The 17,772-nt window shown below is 40.3% G+C and overlaps 1 protein-coding gene across 1 annotated transcript; it reads left to right on the forward strand.

Annotated features, from left to right (window-relative positions):
* Positions 1–3,326: 3,326 nt before the first annotated feature.
* LOC118430886 (medium-chain acyl-CoA ligase ACSF2, mitochondrial-like) lies at positions 3,327–16,392 on the forward strand. The gene is made up of 18 exons (XM_035841920.1): positions 3,327–3,488; positions 4,005–4,133; positions 5,055–5,117; positions 5,371–5,498; positions 5,625–5,672; positions 6,109–6,232; positions 6,906–7,001; positions 7,438–7,574; positions 8,728–8,822; positions 9,136–9,212; positions 9,630–9,734; positions 11,027–11,175; positions 13,739–13,793; positions 14,317–14,403; positions 14,728–14,780; positions 15,351–15,411; positions 15,781–15,852; positions 16,333–16,392. Exons 1-18 carry the CDS (start codon positions 3,336–3,338, stop codon positions 16,390–16,392), a joined length of 1,692 nt encoding a protein of 563 aa, XP_035697813.1. The 5' UTR covers positions 3,327–3,335.
* Positions 16,393–17,772: the final 1,380 nt, after the last annotated feature.

The following is a 17,772-nucleotide window of genomic DNA, read 5'->3' on the forward strand; positions in this document are numbered from 1 at the left end:
CTCGACGTGCAGAGGTCTTCCGAGTTCAGGGAACACTATTTTTTTTTCGAACGCGTCTTTCAGTTTCAGTTTACGTTTATAATTTACTCTTACCCATGCGTCCTTCTTATTTATACACATATTATATATATATATGTGTGTTTGTGTGTGTGTGTGTATGTGTGTGTGTGTGTGTGTGTGTGTGTGCATATATACATAGAGAGAGAGGGAGAGAGAGAACTCTCTATCTGTCTACCTTGTCCCCCAAACGACCTGGAGGTCGAGGGACTAGTAGAGGGACAGAGATGTAAAAAAAATATTCCCTCAGCACAAACATGTTTATCCTCAAACACTCGAGCTCCCAGATGAACTTTAGTACGTGCGATAACAAAGGGTTCACCTACAAGGGCACACCATTATCACGATCACCTGTTAGGGCGAATCCAGTTTGTAGCTAGGTCCACCCACAGAGGTACTAGTGTGTTGAAGGGTTAAGTCTTGAAATATAAGATGGACGGGTATGGATCATTACAGCATTGTTTTAATAAACATCTAAGCTTCCATTTTCAAACTTTGAATAAAGAATTTATAAAATAATAGTTTTGTCCAAGTTGGGCGGCTAGTCACGCAAAGCCACCCCTCTAGCCAAATGGATCACTCCCAAAAGGTGTCAACACACATACGCAGCTACAATAAATCTTGATACACACTTCAAACGTTCTCTTTTGAACTTTGTGTTCCAAAGAAGAAGGCACGACAGCTAGACTATCAGGTACGAATTCGTCACAGCGTTGCCCACCTTTTATATTGTAATGTTACATGCTCCAAATTGAATCTAAGTAATTTGTAAAGGCAGTTGACGGTAGTATAGTTAGATATGTGTCTTTAGACCAAACTGTTGGGACCAGTCAAGTATGAGCTTTCAATGAGAGGGGATCGCCCAGTATGACACGAACCTGCAGGGTTGCGAAGTGGTTACAGATGACACTCACTCACTATTATTTGCTTTGTAGGTAAGGTCAAGTATTTCTCGTTGTGTCCCCGAGAGGCCATATCTTGGTGACAACACCAGAGCCCGTTAATCTAATGAAATATGTCTTAACCCTATTCAGACCGGGCTTTTTTGGTCATCCCTGGACCGGGGGGGGGCTTTTGAGGCCCTCCACTTCTAAGTCCTATAACTCTAAAACGACGTGCCGTAGGGCCGCCAAATTTTCAGGACTTGATATCGACATAATATCTGACAAGTATGTGACGTTTGACGTTACGTTGACGTAAGATGACGTAATTATGACGTCATCAATTTGATTACATTGGCCAAACCCATGAAAAACGGGTATTCTCAGAAAACTTCAAGTTATGCTGCAAAAATGTAACAACAAGTGCAGATAACAGAATAATAATGTTTATTACGACTTGCGTTGCCAATAGCAACATCAATGACGTCAATATGACGTCATAAAATGACGTCATGCACATCTAAGATACGAGTTGGGCTCCGCCATATTATTTATCATACCTTGAATTTTTAAAAATACTTTTTTTGCAACAAATAATCACAAAGAGCAATGGAAATAGACTAAATTCATTCATTTAGATGGTTTTTGATGAAAAAATACCAGGTAGTTGCAAATTTTAAGGGATAATTAGCTTGTTTTTCTTGATCTGGCCATTCCGTCCGCCATCTTGGATTTTGGGCTGATGACGTCATCAAATTAGCATAATTTATGCATATTTAATTATGAAAGATATGCTGAATAATATAAGATTTTATTTATGTAACAAAATCACACTAATATAGCAAATAAATTTGAAAAATACATTGTTAGAACCCAAAATAGTGATTTTTGGCAAAACTGCCTGTCAACAAACGGTTGCCATGGCAACAAGAAAAAATGGAAAATTTGTCAAACTTCGTAGAATTGTTGCCAACAATATTTTAGGAAAACTGACTAAATTTGGTGGCTCTAGCGTAAGCCGTTCTGGCGTTATAGGACATCGAAGTTAGCGCGGGCCTCAAAAGCCCCCCCCCCCGGTCTGAATAGGGTTAAAGTGTCGTGAAAAAGATTGGATTAAGTGACGTTAGGCATGTTTTAACTGTGGGCGGCGGTTTTCGCTATTTTTTGCAATATTGAGAAACACATCCCATATGTAATTGTACTGTATTTGCGGTCATCATGTTGCTTTTTATTAGGTGTAACATTTCCGATCATATTCAGTTTGTGGGTGGGATCACACTTGTAGCAGTGTCTCTAGTGTGCTTAAGTCCCAAGTAAACGGTTTCAGCTTGATGACCAGGGAAAACGTATTACAGATGGAGTAGGAATATCTATAGGTTATGATTCGTTCCAGTTATTTCTGTTACTGTGTGTGTGTGTACAGTAATAGTTCTTTAAGGTCGTGCGTATATTTCGTAATATATGATACTTGTTCGCTACCCGCCAGATATCAGGTCGAAGTCCAAGTGCATTTCCGCGTTGCGCTGCAGCAGAACACAGTATTTATAGTTATGCGCGACCCCCCGGGGTCAATGACACTAGTACATAAAGTAGTACGGATAAACATGTTGAAGGCTGCGTGGAATGTCGTATTTGAGAGGCTTCCATACATACGCTGTGCTGCGTGGTTAGGAACTGTGTCGACTTTGAGACTATATGACTTGGATGGTGAAGGTTTTCCAGTTTGTGTATAGATACGCCTCATTACGCAACTGCCTTTCAGGTGTGAACTGGCCGCAGTTATTTGACCTCCGCAGAGTGGCGTTTCAAAGTGGGGGTGACCATCAACCAGACGAAAAAAAAAGATCTGCCAATGTGTTCTGTTGTAGCCTAATAATTGTACCTACCACCATAGTGTCTTTTTATTACACTAGTTCACTTCTTTGATACAGTAATGAATTCCTTGTTGGCTTTGATGCCATGTTTCGTCACTTCAATTCTTGTTAAACGTTCATGTGTCTGTTTTAGAAATATATTGTTTGACTTGTAACGCCGTCAGAACCTGACGAAATTTGTTCTTCCCTAGGCGTGAAACAGGCCTAGGGAACGAGTAGTTTAAATACATTCCTTAAGGTGCAATCTCACTGCACTTGCGTCACGCTTGCGTAACTGTGGGGTTCAAAAGATACTCAGCGAATTTCGGAGATAAAGAACGAATTTTCTTAAGTTTTGTGTATTTTGTCGTCTTCTAAGCCATAATTTTACGTATTACTCAATATCTAAGTTATAGACATTCGGAGATAATAACAAAACAGTGACGCAGTGAACGAACCCCGCAGTGACGCAAGCTTGACGCAAGTGTAGTGAGAGTGCACCTTTACCCACACCTTTGTATTTATCCATAGATAGCGTGCCATCATGAGTTACAACCAGGGTCCTACAGACATCCCGCTGGTGGAACAGACCTTTGGTCAGCTGCTGGACGACACGGCAGCTCGCTGGCCCGACACGGAGGCGTATGTGTTCAAGAAGACAGGCGCAAGGGTCACATTCAAAGACATACAAGATAAGGCAAGAGTTCAAGACAAACCCGATTTTTTTTTTCAGACATCCAGTAACTGCATGTAATACCTTAATGCATGTAATACTTATAAAACGTGCATAGCTCTGTAAATGATATAATTGTACTTTGAAATGAAATTTAAAACACTATTCTATATAGATGACTGTGATATTATATTGTTGTGTCTTTTTATGCTATTTTTTACGTGGTGACCGTTAGTCTTTAAATCTTTAAATATGTGTAGATGAGACAATGCCTACGTTGTTTTGATTAACAAATTCCCTGCACAGTTTAAGAGAAATGGTGTATTTTGTAAATGCTGGGGTCTTATACCTGTGACATGTGGAACTTAAAGGAGTGATGCTCACTGTAAACCATATACTATACATCTAGGACATCATTACCAATTATCAATGAGATAAAGTAAGTGATAAGTGAATATGGTGCCGTCATATATAGCTATTGTGCTGTTATAACAACCACACGAAAGTGCCCTCTGACATTCTCCACCCCCGCCTCTCCAGGCCAGCAGACTGGCAGCAGGACTGAAGGCCATAGGGACGGAGCGCGGTGACGTAGTAGCCTGGCTCGTGGGGCATCGCCCGGAATGGATCTACTTGTATTTTGCCGTGGCGAAGCTGGGAGCCATCGCAGTTAGTTAATGATATTTTTCAGTATTCTAAAGCACAGCTGAATTGTAATGTAGTAATGTACTAGTATAGTATATTCAACCTACAGGTGCAATCCAAACACTGGGTTTTCGGCTGGTCAACTGCAGTCTTTGTCATGAAATGAGCAATCCACTGCTTTTGGGGCATCACGCTTTGTAGATAGAACACGTGACTCTGACTAAAGTATCGTCAGTTACATTAAGTTTATGGTGCCCCCTCTCCGGGTCGTAATGCCTCGATGTAAAAATCCTGTGCGATTTACTTGGAATATCCGCTAGCTCTACAATCACAACAAAGACCATCGAGTCTTGCAGTAAAACGTAATACAATGTGTTTTCATTAGAAGATTTTGCAGATTTATACCAATGTTACAATTTTGAAATCTACAGTTGTTATCAACATGAATATACTGGTTACTACATTATTCTACAAACAGTGACGGTGTTTGAAAGGCATAGAGACGTACCTCCAAATTCTAGATGTCTTGCAGCACATCTTGTTCACGGCTTGATCTAGTGTCGCCAGACAGCACGCAAGTCAGGACCTAGTCTCGTGTAATCTCCAAGCAGATCCTACAATGGCATAAGATAGTACCAAACTGGCCAGGGAGTGTAGTCAGCCAAGAGGTGTCCATTCGCCATGTAAACACACTCCTAAGCCGGTTTCACTCCTCTGCCAGCTTTTGATACTATCTTATGCTACCGTAGGATCTGCTTGGAGATTAGTCTCGTGCTCTCTCGTGAGACTAGGTCAATCCATGAACAAGATGTGCTGCAAAACAGCGCAAATTCGAAGTATGTCTCTATGCCTTTATGAACCCCACTGTTAAAAGAATATTGTAGTACATGCATTCATAAGTGACTGGTAAACATCTTCAAATAATATATACATGTTTTTTCTCAGTTGCCGCTTCTGGCGCCGCGTGTCGGGAGGAGCGAGGAGACAATGACGTATTGCTTGAAAAAGGTACGTACACGTACTGTTCTGTAACAGTAATCTAAGTTCATCTAGCTTTTCCTGGATCGTTGGTCCACGTTGCATTGCATTGCCATTGGTTGGATTTCCTGACAGACCGTCCTAGTAGTAGTAGTTCTTATCAATGGAATTGTAACACTACGAAAGGACTGCGCTTTTGTAGTCAAGGTAGACCTCCCATTATGACCTCTCATTATGATCAATACTTTCAGTAAACAACCTTAATACCCTTCTATTCCCATAGGCTGGAGTGAAGGTACTTATCATGGGTGACGTAACCGGAGTAGATGAGACAGACGACACGGTCCCTTACCTGTGCAGCTTGTTTCCTGAAGTTAAAACAGCCAAACCAGGAAAGCTGCAGATTGAAAGGTAAACTTTGAACCACATTATTGGTACACTTATACAGGTACAATTTTTATTACAAAATTAAGCAGATCATCATGACCCTAATAATGTCATTAGCAGCCTCAAAATGTTGTATTTTCCGAATTTCAGGTTGCCCAAGCTGACGAGTATCATTGTGCTTGGAGACATCGCGACGGGGTGAATATTTACAGCTGTGCATTAGCCATTACCATATTTACAAATCATTGTCTCTTGGTTTTGTTAAGAATCCAACAAATTTAAAGCTGAATTTAAGAACAATACACACATGCGTATATATTTGTCCCCTAAAAGTATCACATAGACATTTTACAAGAGCCTTATGTTTGTAAGTTAACTGACGGCATCTTTATGTTACAAAAAGTTGCGTATTTTGTGATCGGAATAGATATGGAGTTGTGGAGTCACATTACAACATTGTGGGGTCACATTACAACATTGTGGGGTCACATTACAACATTGTGGGGTCACATTACAACATTGTGGGGTCACATTACAACATTGTGGGGTCACATTACAACATTGTGGGGTCACATTACAACATTGTGGGGTCACATTACAACATTGTGGGGTCACATTATAATATGTTTTTAAGAATTGGTGCCTATACTATGGATGAGGTTCAGACGATGGGAAGCGATGAGAAGATCATTGCGGAAGTGAGGGCTCTCCAAGACCAGCTGAGCTGTCACGATACGTTCTGGCTACGTTTCACGTCGGTGAGCTATCAATACAACATACATACTTTTAGCATGAAAGTTCATCTGTGTTGATAATATAAATAACATTGTGGAAAAAAACTTTACGTAACCAACACCAAGTTTGATTACCAAATTTTCAGCCGACTCCGTCAGCCTTGTTCACGGAATGGACCCGTCACGTCCGGAAGCTACAGCAGACGGGTCCCAATCAAACTTGGTGTTGGTTACGTAAAGTTTAGTTATTTCCACACACAACATACATACATATATACATACGTATCAATATGGGTAAGGTGTGTTAATACATGTAGAGAGGGGCACTAGATGCCTTTATCACAAAGTTTAAACGCTGAGATGCCTTGTCATTTTGGCTGCTGTTTTATCGTTTTATTGCAACATAGCTGTCGGTTGTATCAAGCATAAACCTAAGTGCATCTAAATATATTGCAGGCGTAGAAAAATACACGGGTTACGTAAAGGGAGACATTGTCAATTCTGGGCACTATGGCACACACAACGTATCCAGCCTTGTTCTTTACAATGTTTGCCGACTTATTTCCCAACGCTTTTTTGTCATTTTAGCGAAGCAAGAAAAGTAAAATTGCAGGTCTTTCAATTGTCAAATCTATCTCAAAACGTTATATCTAGCTCCTGACGACAGGCAACAGAACGTTTTCTTATGTTTGCACAGGGAAGTACTGGTCAACCGAAGTGTGTTGAGCACAGCACGTACAGTTTCTACAACTATCTCCGTCTGGCTACCAAGCGTTTCCGCACGACAGCTGAGGTAAACCAGCAAAAGGAGCACTAACATGTATATCTATTTTCACTCTCTTCATTTAAATGCATGCGGCAAATGAGTTGAGTAAAAATGTGCTTTTTTTGTCGATGAAAAACCTGTTTGATCACAATTACCTTAAATATTAGACAGAAAACATCCATGATACAGAAAGAAAAAATACAGGCAACATAGCTCATATAGTACAAATGTACCCCGGGTGTATGGATAAGGGTTGGAATATTCTTTAACTCACAATGATTTCAAAAGAATTATCATTATGTTAGTCCTTATTGTTATGTTAACCAAGTTGTCAAGCTTTATCCTATTCCTCTATGTTGTACTTTGTGTAATATTTGTTGCCATACATTGTATCATGTACAATTGTCGTGCAATAAAGTTCTTCTTCTTTCAAAGAAATGTATCTTTACCGTTCTGATGACAGGGAACAGCACTCTGCCCTTACTTGACATCCCCATTAATCGTGAACCTTCCCATGTTCACCCCGGGGTGTGCGGTTGTTTTTCCCGCCAGCACAGCGCCGTCACCTGTTGAAATCATGGAGACAATTCAGGAGGAGAGGTATGTGAGACGTTTCAAAACATTGTAATGATGATTGAAGACCTTTATTGCACATTTTTGCTACACCGAGCTAAGTACAGGTCACAACAAGACTTGCTGAAAAGTCATCAGTTAACAGATACAAAATGAAAAGATGAATTTATCGTTGGATAAATTCATCTTTTCCTCTCCTTTGTCTTATAGTGGGGGTAAAAGCATAGATATGTTTTATAATCGATGGTTTGTCTAGTTGCATTAAGAACATGAATTTTTCTACAGAACTTAAGTGTATTTATTTATTAAACTTTACAGAAAAAGTTCTGCGAGGTGTGGGTAACAGGATATACCTTTACATGTATGGAAATAGGCTTTGTATAAATTAAACCCTATGTTGCACAGCACTACCAAAATGTCGTGAAATGGTTCCTATCGATAATGGTAGACATCGATACAGCATCGCTTATACCCCCTTTCCACTAGGACGGCGCTCTCGCCGCGCTCTCTCTGCGACCTACAATTTGACACATCGTTCAACGAATTGTATCGAAAATAAACGAATCTTGTTACACTTTGTGTGTTTTGTTGTCTTCTCAATCACACTTTTACGTTTTGTATGATATACCCAGTGTGAAAGCGAAGGTTTCGCATATGTTATTTAGGTCGCAGTGAGAGCGCAGCACGATCGCCGTCCTAGTGGAAAGGGGGCCTTAATACGTATGACATATCAAATAATATTATCTTGCACATTATGCACAAACTACTCGCACCACATTGATATCATGCCAGTGAAAAGACCGGTCCGGTTGTAAATTAAAAAGAATACTAAAAGCTAATGAGAAATGGGATGAATGTGCTTTTCTCAATATTTTGCATTTATATGTTTTTTGTTTTCATTCCTGAGATTTGACATACGTAGGCCTTAACTAGTGTTAAGGCCTGTTTTGTTTCCCTTTTTTTTCTAAATTCTACTTATTATTTTTACTGCAGTGTGACTCTTTCTACATCTTTTAATCTGAAGATTCTACTGTGACCGAATGAGAGTGGTAGACAGTTCCTGTGCACAAAACAAGTGGCATTGGTGTGAGCCACCCAGCAGCTAGTTTGGGAACTGCAGGGGTGTTTTGTACTGAAAATTTGAAGGAGGATAACCGTTGCCTTCTTTCTCTTCAATAAGGTGTCTCTCGATTAGCATGTTATACGTCAAGGATTTCCACGACATGCTTCACGATCCGCGCTTGGCTGAGTACGACCTTTCCTCAGTTCGAGCAGGTAAGGAGTAATCATGAAAACTATAATTTTGTTAAGTCTAATTATTGCACACTGAGGCTAGTTGTTGTTCTAGTTTTTGTTTCTCAGAAAGGATAAATTCGATTTCGTATACTGCGAAAACGGTTTAACATAGTTCTTTCCTTCATTATTTTCTTCATTATCTTAAAGATGAAATTGCTTCAATTCTTTAAGAAGACGGTTTATTTGAGACGATAGACGCGTCGACATATCATATCTATATATATATATATATAGAGAGAGAGAGAGAGAGAGACTCCAACATACCATTGTTCAATATCGCGTATCTTTTCAGTGACTATAGGTGGCAATGTCACGTCAAAGAGTCTGATAGATCGTGCAGCCGACGTCCTGCCAAACGTAAGAGTGGTGGTAAGTTTTTCCTTACTGATTCCATGTGCCGATAATTTGTCTTCGTCGTGTCTGTATGTTTGTGGCATTGTGTGTTCGTGGTCTGTTGTCTTTGTTTTCACAGTTATATTAGTCACATTTACAGTGGGGTGACAGGAAGCGAGAAAGAGACATGGAATGTTAATCAACCTTATTTTCATTTATTTATTCACTTCAAAGCGATTTCCAAGGGGGCCCACTAAAGCAAAAACAAAACAACACGTGTTACATTCAGTCAAAGTTAATGCACCAGTAAACAACATACAGTAGATCACATGAAAACCGAGGCGTCAAAAACAAAACCAGTGTGCATTTCGCCGAGGAGGTTTCATCAGATAAAACCTTCTTGCGATGATTAAGAAAAACTTCCCACTTTTAATTTACTGACATTCACGATAGGTTGGCTATGGAATGACGGAGACCCTAGGCGTGGCGGGGATTCCAGCCGACATGACTGGAGAGGGGAAAGGAGCCACAGTAGGCAAGCTGTCACCGCATGTGGAGGTAATCTTCAGGCAGATCCGAACACTACATAGTATACGTGGGGCTAGTCTCCGCATAACTAGGAAACTAGTTATGCGGAGACTTCGAGCGAGCTCGCCGGAGTGAGTGTGAGGGTGTGAGTGATACGTGGGGCCTTTCAAAATAATGTCACCAGATTGGTATAACGTAGGATATTTTAGTTACGTTTGCATAACTAGGAATCTCTCTTACCTGCCTACGTTCCGATGCCTATCAGACACTGTTATTGCCTATTGTAGACTTATAAGTGATTATCAGTCTGTTGAGTGTAACAGAGATGATACTTAGATATTGGATTTTTCATTCACCCAACCAACAATGTCTCTCGCCTGCTTACGTCTCTAGGGCAATGACCCTAATTGACGCAGGCCCAGAAGGCCCAAAACGAGTCCATACAGTATTTTAGCCTATTTTCGACTTTTAGCAGGAAAATGTAAGTACATTTCATATTGGTGAGACAGTGTAGGTTGCAGATGTTCAGATTCAGCCAAAAAACTAGGTTTTGGTCCATCTTTTCGGCCTGTGCTGACCCCTAATTTGAAGTGCTGAGTCCCAAAAATGACGTCATGAAAAGCAAGATGGCGGCAAGGTTTGACCGCTGGAATAGTTGCACTGGCCAGAAAGTTTAAATATTAGACTTTTGGACACTTGAGATAGCGGGCTGCTGTGTGGGGTGAGTTCTTATGACCTGGAATGTTCACGGATGAGATTATGACACCCTGAACTTGCTAACTTTTACATTATCGCCTATGTAGATTTGTATTAGTGGTAACTGCTCTCTATGCCTATCCGACATCTTCCTCAGAGCTCCTGACTGAAGTCCTGCTTCTCGCCGCTATATATACGCAACGTACGTGGCGCTTTTGCGGCGAGAACACAATCCCAAGCGTGGCAAAGTGATTGTGTTCTCGCCGCAAAATCTTGTTCATCGGCTACATATAGCGGCGAAATGTAACACTCCCGTTAGATGCTCTGAGATCGGTTTTAGCAGGCGAGAGGCATTAGGTGGTTGTGTAAAAAATCCAATATCCAAGAATTAACTTTATTACACTCAACAGACTGATAACCACTTATGACTATTTGTTTATTTATTTATTGGTTTGGCTGCACCGAACACACAGCCAGGGCTGCCCAACTAGCCTATGGCTATTACAAAGGGCTAGCTATTGTTGTTATAACTGTGAATATTTCTAGCTTTATAATACAATAACCATTCACAAGCTGTGTAAGTGGAATATTTATGCAACATTTTCTGTGTATGTGTTCACCTATAGATACAGCTTGTAGACAAAGACGGTCGGGTTGTACCATTAGGCCACGAGGGGGAGATCTGGGTGAGAGGGTACAGCTTGTTCAAACGTTACCGTGGAGACGAGGAGAAAACGTCAAAGGCGATGACAGCTGATGGTTGGTTCAAAACTGGGTACGTAGTACCTCTAGTTTCAAATAAATCTTTGTTAGACATAAATTGTATGAGAATAGCATTGGGCCTTTGTCCATTTGTTTATTTACACAACAAGATAATTGACAATACTAGAGTTCCTCGAACACACATCTTCGCCAAATAAACATTCTTTATCGAAGGTCGTTGTTTTTGAATGATTAATGTATGTAATTATGGCTATAATGGACCGGATAAGCACCAAATACAGCTTAATACGAGATGTTAATATATAGCAAAGCTGGGTGTAAGGTATTTAGTTAGGCTAGGTTAGGCTAGGTCTTTAGTTTTATATAAGATTTCACTCTACAAAATGTACATTGCAGTCTTTTCGTAAAAAAAGAAATAATAAACAAACTTTGAGTGACTGGCCTATATATTAGATAATAGGTCATCTAAGGGTTACCTAAGGGTTATACGTAAGGATTGTTACGGTCCCGCCTTGGTGAATGTTTGTGTCCATCTCATGAAAATAGTAAGTAAAGTTTTGCAATCGCGAGTTAAGTCAGAGGTATTTTACACAGTCTACCTGGCCTGGCTATCACGTCAGGCTACTCAGATCCCCCCATTCATAGCCCCGCAAAGACAAAATAGCTGATTGACAGGCATAGTAATTGCTAATCTCCAAGTATTAGTATATTCATAAGCCTTACTTAGATCCTCCTCTACAACCTAGCACAAACCGAGACAAGATACGATACCACCCGCGTTCTATGACCGCACTCGTACAACCCGGAAGTATATGATATTGTCGTAATCGGTTGCACGGAAACCCCCATGCAGTGTGAAATCGAGGCCAAAATCAGGCAAAAAGAGCCAGTTTGAAGGCCAACTTTGACTCTTCAAATCTCATCCCGAAATAGTATTTGAATCATTAAGCGTACTGTATGCGATCGAACAACTCATGAGGATTACGTTGGCACCTTTGACAGCCTGATTTGGCCCACCGCAATGTTTTAATCTTTTTTTACGTGACCATGTCTTATGCCTCAAACGGGCGGGCGTGTAACACCCTGCCATGGCATGACGATTAGTTCTGCTCCACCTTTGATTTGTCTGTGCTAAGACCCGGAGACTGAGGGCAGGGGGTTAATTTGGTGTGACTGGCCCTTGTCAGGGAAAGGAGATCAGGCTTCTGCTTCTGTCTGAAGGGCTTGAATGATAAATGAAGATTAATGGTCCACACATTCGTGCTGGACTAGGGTGACAATGGTGCCAGTGTCATGTTGCACTGCACACCACTTTTGTAAGGGATGTGGTTCTCTCCATGATAAGAATCCCAAAGTAATTATATTAAGTAGATCGCAATTTACATAATTAGCATCTCATTATGTTGATAATCACCCTAAGTACCTACCTACTAAAAGCAAAGAATATCCATCAATCCCCTCTGCAGTTATCCTTTTTAAAAGTTACAAACTATAAGACCCACTGCAGTTCCAAACAAGCTGCTAGGGGGCCCAAAATTACACCATTCACTCCTAGTCCCAACAGCTATCCACCACTTAAAAATCATGAACATGGCACTTCTGGAAAATTTAGGTGCAAGCTTTGACGCTCACTTGCAGTACCAAAACAAGTCGCTAGGAGGCCCATTATCGAACTTGACCTTCCTTTCTGTGTCCCCTACTTATCAACAAAATATCATTAGCATCCATGTAGAACATCTCGAGTTATCGTGTTAACAGACAAACGCAATTACATACAAAGCCAGCTACAGCACCATAGGTAAAAGCTAGCTAAACCATTATCGCACATGACAATCCTTTACACAACCGCTACACACCTGCCAAATATCGTAGAAATCGCCCAGCTGCATTTTGAGTTATGCTTCTCGAAACAAACCTCGAAAAAATACAAAGGTCGCTGCTGTACCGTAGGAAAACGCCAGGTAAACCATTTTCAAACTAGGCATGCCTTTCGACAACCGCTACACACCTACAAAAAATCAAAAAGTTCCATCCACAATTTCTCGACTTATATGCTGTTGACCTACATACAGACCCAAGTAAGCAATCTTATAATCTTCGCTGGCGAAGATAATAATGATGGACAATATAAAAAACGTGCATGAGGAGTGGAAAGTGTGCATAGTTGACCTCCTTTCAATACGTTTTTAAATTCACTATAGTCTTCAATACCAATAGTGTTTTTGTACCATTTTGTAGTTATATTGCCGGGTTTTAGTCATTTCAGTTTATTGTTCTTATTCCCAGTTCTGTGACTGTGCTCATAAAGGATGCAAATTTCATTATACTAAAGCCCTTGTTGCATTTTCAGCGTGGAACTTCATATGCATATAATCCCGAGAAGGCATAGTATCTTGGCTATCAAATGAATCCATACTTTTCACAATCTTATGCAGTTAGATAGTCCAACGCTTCTGACAGATTCCTGTAACTTATTATAGAAGCGGAATTTTATGTCCTTACGTCCTTATTGATGTGAATAATTGGAATGCTGGGAAGCAATTAGTGGGAACGTTAATTGATAACATTCAGGAATTTCAGGTGGAGTCTCTAAATTTGTTCTTCTCTGCCTGTAGAGATGTCGGCACTCTCGATGAAGACGGTGTCTTGAGGCTCTACGGAAGAGTATCGGTAAGTTGTAAGACATTTTGATTGTTATTTTTTTCTTGTTATTGCCCCGAGTAGCTTACCGTAATCAGGTAAATCCGCAATCAAGTAAAATGTTTCTAAGCACTAAAACCCATTAAGCGACATGAACTTACGGTTATGTGCCTTACATATTCCGTCTTCCACAAGCTCAGCAGCACACACATGTACATGCATGAATATGTGCAAACATACATTACGCAATACATACATACTTTCTAGCCACCGCTGCAGGCTCCGAATGGGGCTGTTTTTTTTTTGGGGGGGGGGGGCTGGTTCGTGATTTTCAACGTTGGCTAGGTTCTCTTATGTCGGGAAAAGGAGTTTGCCAAGGAAAATAGTTACGCCCCCCCCCCCAACATAAACCTACAACGAAGGCTACATACTTTCAACAATACAATAGGAAGGTTATTTTTCATCATAACAGAGGTATCAGAAGGAGTCTACAGCTGGTGTGTTTATGATGTTTAATTATTCTCACAGTAACATATTTCCTATGTATTCCCAGGATATGATCATAAGGAATAACTACAACGTGTACCCTGCTGCAATTGAGGCCCCATTATCGAAGCATCCCAAAGTACAAGACGTCAGGGTGAAAACCGGCATTTGATCATTCTTTCTAAAAATACATACTGCAGGCAATCGATGCATGCAAATAGCCTTCAAGTTAATCTACAAGCGGTTCCTACTGAAGCATAAGATAGTATCAAAACTTGGCAGAGGAGTGAAGCTGGCCTAGGAGTATGTGTCAGTAGCCAAACACACTCCAAAGGATCTGCTTGGACATTACCTTGAAGTAGAATGTAGACAGTAAGAATAATTTGAACAGCTGATCATGATAGATGATGGTGTATTCCATTTTAACGTTTGTATATGAACATCTTCTAGTGAATGATGCATAACTTTTCTTCCTCAGGTTGTGAGCGTGCCTGACCCTGCAAGCGTGGAGGAGATATGCGCCTGTATCATGTACGTGACCTCCTGCATACAACCTGATTTCAACCTGTCACATACCTAATGTTCAAATGTTGTACGCAATGAATTCTGGCTGGCAAGTATCTAAATGGCAATAGCAGAAGTGTACTCACAAACAGATACCAATTGATTACAAAACCTTACAGAGTTAATTATCACTGCGATGACAAGTCTTTATCACATATAAAACATGGCAGATTAATACGGCTATCATGCCCCTGTGAAAAATGGACCACTATAATTATAGAATTAAAAAACGTCACCTTGACTAGTAAGAAAAGTAAACTTGGAAATGCTTGAGCGTGTTTGATTGACTCCAGCTCTGCAAATGTTGATTTGACGAATAAAGATTTGAAAGATTTGAAAGACTGTGATGGTTAGGTATCAACGTTTATTTTTATGAACAGGCAAAGGTATCTATGGCGCCGAGATTTTAACTATTCCATTTCAAAGAATCCGTTGTGTTCATTAAACCTTAACTATCATCGACTTTCTGGCCGTATTGCAAAATACCATGTAGTGCGGGGAGGTTCCCTAACATATCAACATGTGAATTCGTTTCAGCCTGAAAGAAGGGCAGTCTGCAGACTCAGGGGAGATGAAGGTGTTTTGTGTTGAGATCGGGGTGAGGATATATCATTTCTTATGCATTTGTACGAACATGTCAATCTTACAATTGATGTATCCACAGTGATAGGACTAAGAATTGAAAGGAATGACAGCGACTGACATTGTTGGTCATCCACACTATGTCACTGCGGAAACAAACGACATCTCTTTGCTGACTAATAAATAAGGACCTATGTAATTGAAGATGTCAACTTGAAAGTTCATCTGTGTTGGTCGTTCTGGATCTAAGTGTAACTGTAACAAAAATATTCTAATGTTTGACTTATCAACTTGAGCTATCACGGAATGATTAATGTTATCGAACATATTGATTGCTAGATAATACATTTCTGGCACTTTTTACACGTCAATCTAACCTGTGTAGATGGTTCCTATTGAGCTGCCGGGCTATTTTATCTTCTTGGACGAGTTCCCGGTGACCACGACACTGCAGAAGGTACGCCACACTCAGATCAATCTGCACTGTAGCTTCCAGTCGATTGCGACTTTTGTACATTTCACCAAATTAGCAGTTTGAGGCGCCAAATTGACGCCGTTTGGTGTCATCGACACCGTTGGGGAATGACGTAATTTGACGCAATTAGGCGCGGCCCATCGAAACACCTGCTGAACTATATTCAAATACAGTCCAATCTCTACAACTGGATAAAAAACGGATATTTACTTCCGGACGTTTCGAGTGACATCCATCACTCTTCCTCAGCGTCACTAGAATGAACTAGCAGAACAATTCAAACCAAGTACAGCTAACTAGAAAAACTGGTTTAACCACTAACTCGTTAGGACATATGCAAAAAATCACTCAAATGTAAATCATGTTAGTATACTAGTAGTATCCTATGGTCAGACAACCTGCTGAACTAATCAGTTTCTGAAACGTATCATGAAATCAGTTTGTTTTGTTTACATTATAAAGGTTGACCGGAAGAAACTGCGACTGATCGCCATTAAGAAACTTGGTCTGCAGGAGCCCTAGAAGCTGCCTGTGTCCAGACTTGTCAACTCAGCAAATATCATAACCACCTGTAGGTTCTTGGGTTGTGCTTCTCAGTTTCAGAGCGATGAGCAAATGTATGCTTTCATAACTGCTTGACCTCACAGGAAAGCCAATTAATTTATTTGTTTTCCTTATTTGTAATGTTTATCTAATATCAAAAATATAAGCCTGACTAGAAGTTCGATAACCCAGAACATCTACTGCATAACTTTAAACGGCATAAGCCACTTGGAAAAGTAGGTAGAATCTCTCCGAATGATATTTAAAATTCTCCATTATTATCTACCAATGCTGGTGTAGGTTTTGACTTTGATAAATACAACATGGCTGTATTATTCAACATTTACATTACAAAATGTAACGATTGCAGCTGAGAATCTAAAGGAGTAAATTTTCAATCCTCACATATATCATTTCTTTAAAAACGATATGAATAAAAGATATGTCAAATTGATACAAAAAGAGGGAAGGAGAGGCATTGACATACATTAACTACGTTATGTACACACTGATATGTTCTCTTTTGTTCTACTCGTGTTTTATTTTATGGTAATGGTCAACATGCATGTTGATTGATTCAGATCTTATTTTAATGGCAAGCTTTAGCTTTAGTCAATGAAAATGAATGTAAAAATCTACTGTCTTTGTTTTCAGGTTTCAGACAGTCTATTTTTTATGCCTTCATGTAGTTACTGGTGTCCAATCGTCTCGAAATAAGGAGAAAACAGTGCGAACTGACATATCAACGTGGAATGGATGGTTAAGTCTTTACCATGCATGCTTAAAGTTTGTAGGTTTCCTCCAACCCTTCGATTGAGAAAACTGAGTCTTGAAAAGTCTTCGAGCTTTAAACAACTGAGACCCAACGAAATAAATTGTTCCGGCCTAAAACGACCTTCTCCTGACAGTTTATTGCTCCGTCTCCAGAATAACCGTGACCGGCTCAAAATAACAATCACGTCACTTAATCAAACCGCAGTGAGTGTAACAGTCTGCCAGTCATTAGTCAAAGATGTTGATTCTAAACTTTCACTCTTTCCACATGGTGGTTTTCGGGAAGTGATAAGGAATAACAGAATTGTCAGCATAATGTTAGCTTTGGGCAGAAAATAGTTGACACAGCAACCTGCTAATAGCGCTGTCGAGCAGACATGGGGCGGAAGATTGATAGTCCAGACACTCAGACGTTAAAGATTGCACATTTGCACAATCGTGTCTGTCTGTGTGTATGCGTGTGTGCGTGCGTGCGTGTGTGTGTGTGTGTTTACTGTGCGTGCGTGTAGTGTGTGTGTGTGTATGTGTGTGTGTGTGTGTGTGTGTGTGTGTGTGTGTGTGTGTGTGTGTGTGTGTGTGTGTGCG

The sequence above is a fragment of the Branchiostoma floridae genome, chromosome 14 (assembly GCF_000003815.2).
Source record: "Branchiostoma floridae strain S238N-H82 chromosome 14, Bfl_VNyyK, whole genome shotgun sequence".
Lineage (NCBI taxonomy): Eukaryota > Metazoa > Chordata > Leptocardii > Amphioxiformes > Branchiostomatidae > Branchiostoma > Branchiostoma floridae.

Excerpts from the sequence above, each read along its gene's own strand:
- LOC118430886 (XM_035841920.1), top strand. The coding sequence starts at position 3,336 with ATGAGTTACAACCAGGGTCCTACAGACATCCCGCTGGTGGAACAGACC. Across the intron at positions 14,404-14,727 it reads CCAAAGTACAAGACGTCAGG|GTTGTGAGCGTGCCTGACCC; the intron begins GTGAAAACCGGC and ends TTTCTTCCTCAG. Across the intron at positions 15,412-15,780 it reads TGTTTTGTGTTGAGATCGGG|ATGGTTCCTATTGAGCTGCC; the intron begins GTGAGGATATAT and ends TAACCTGTGTAG.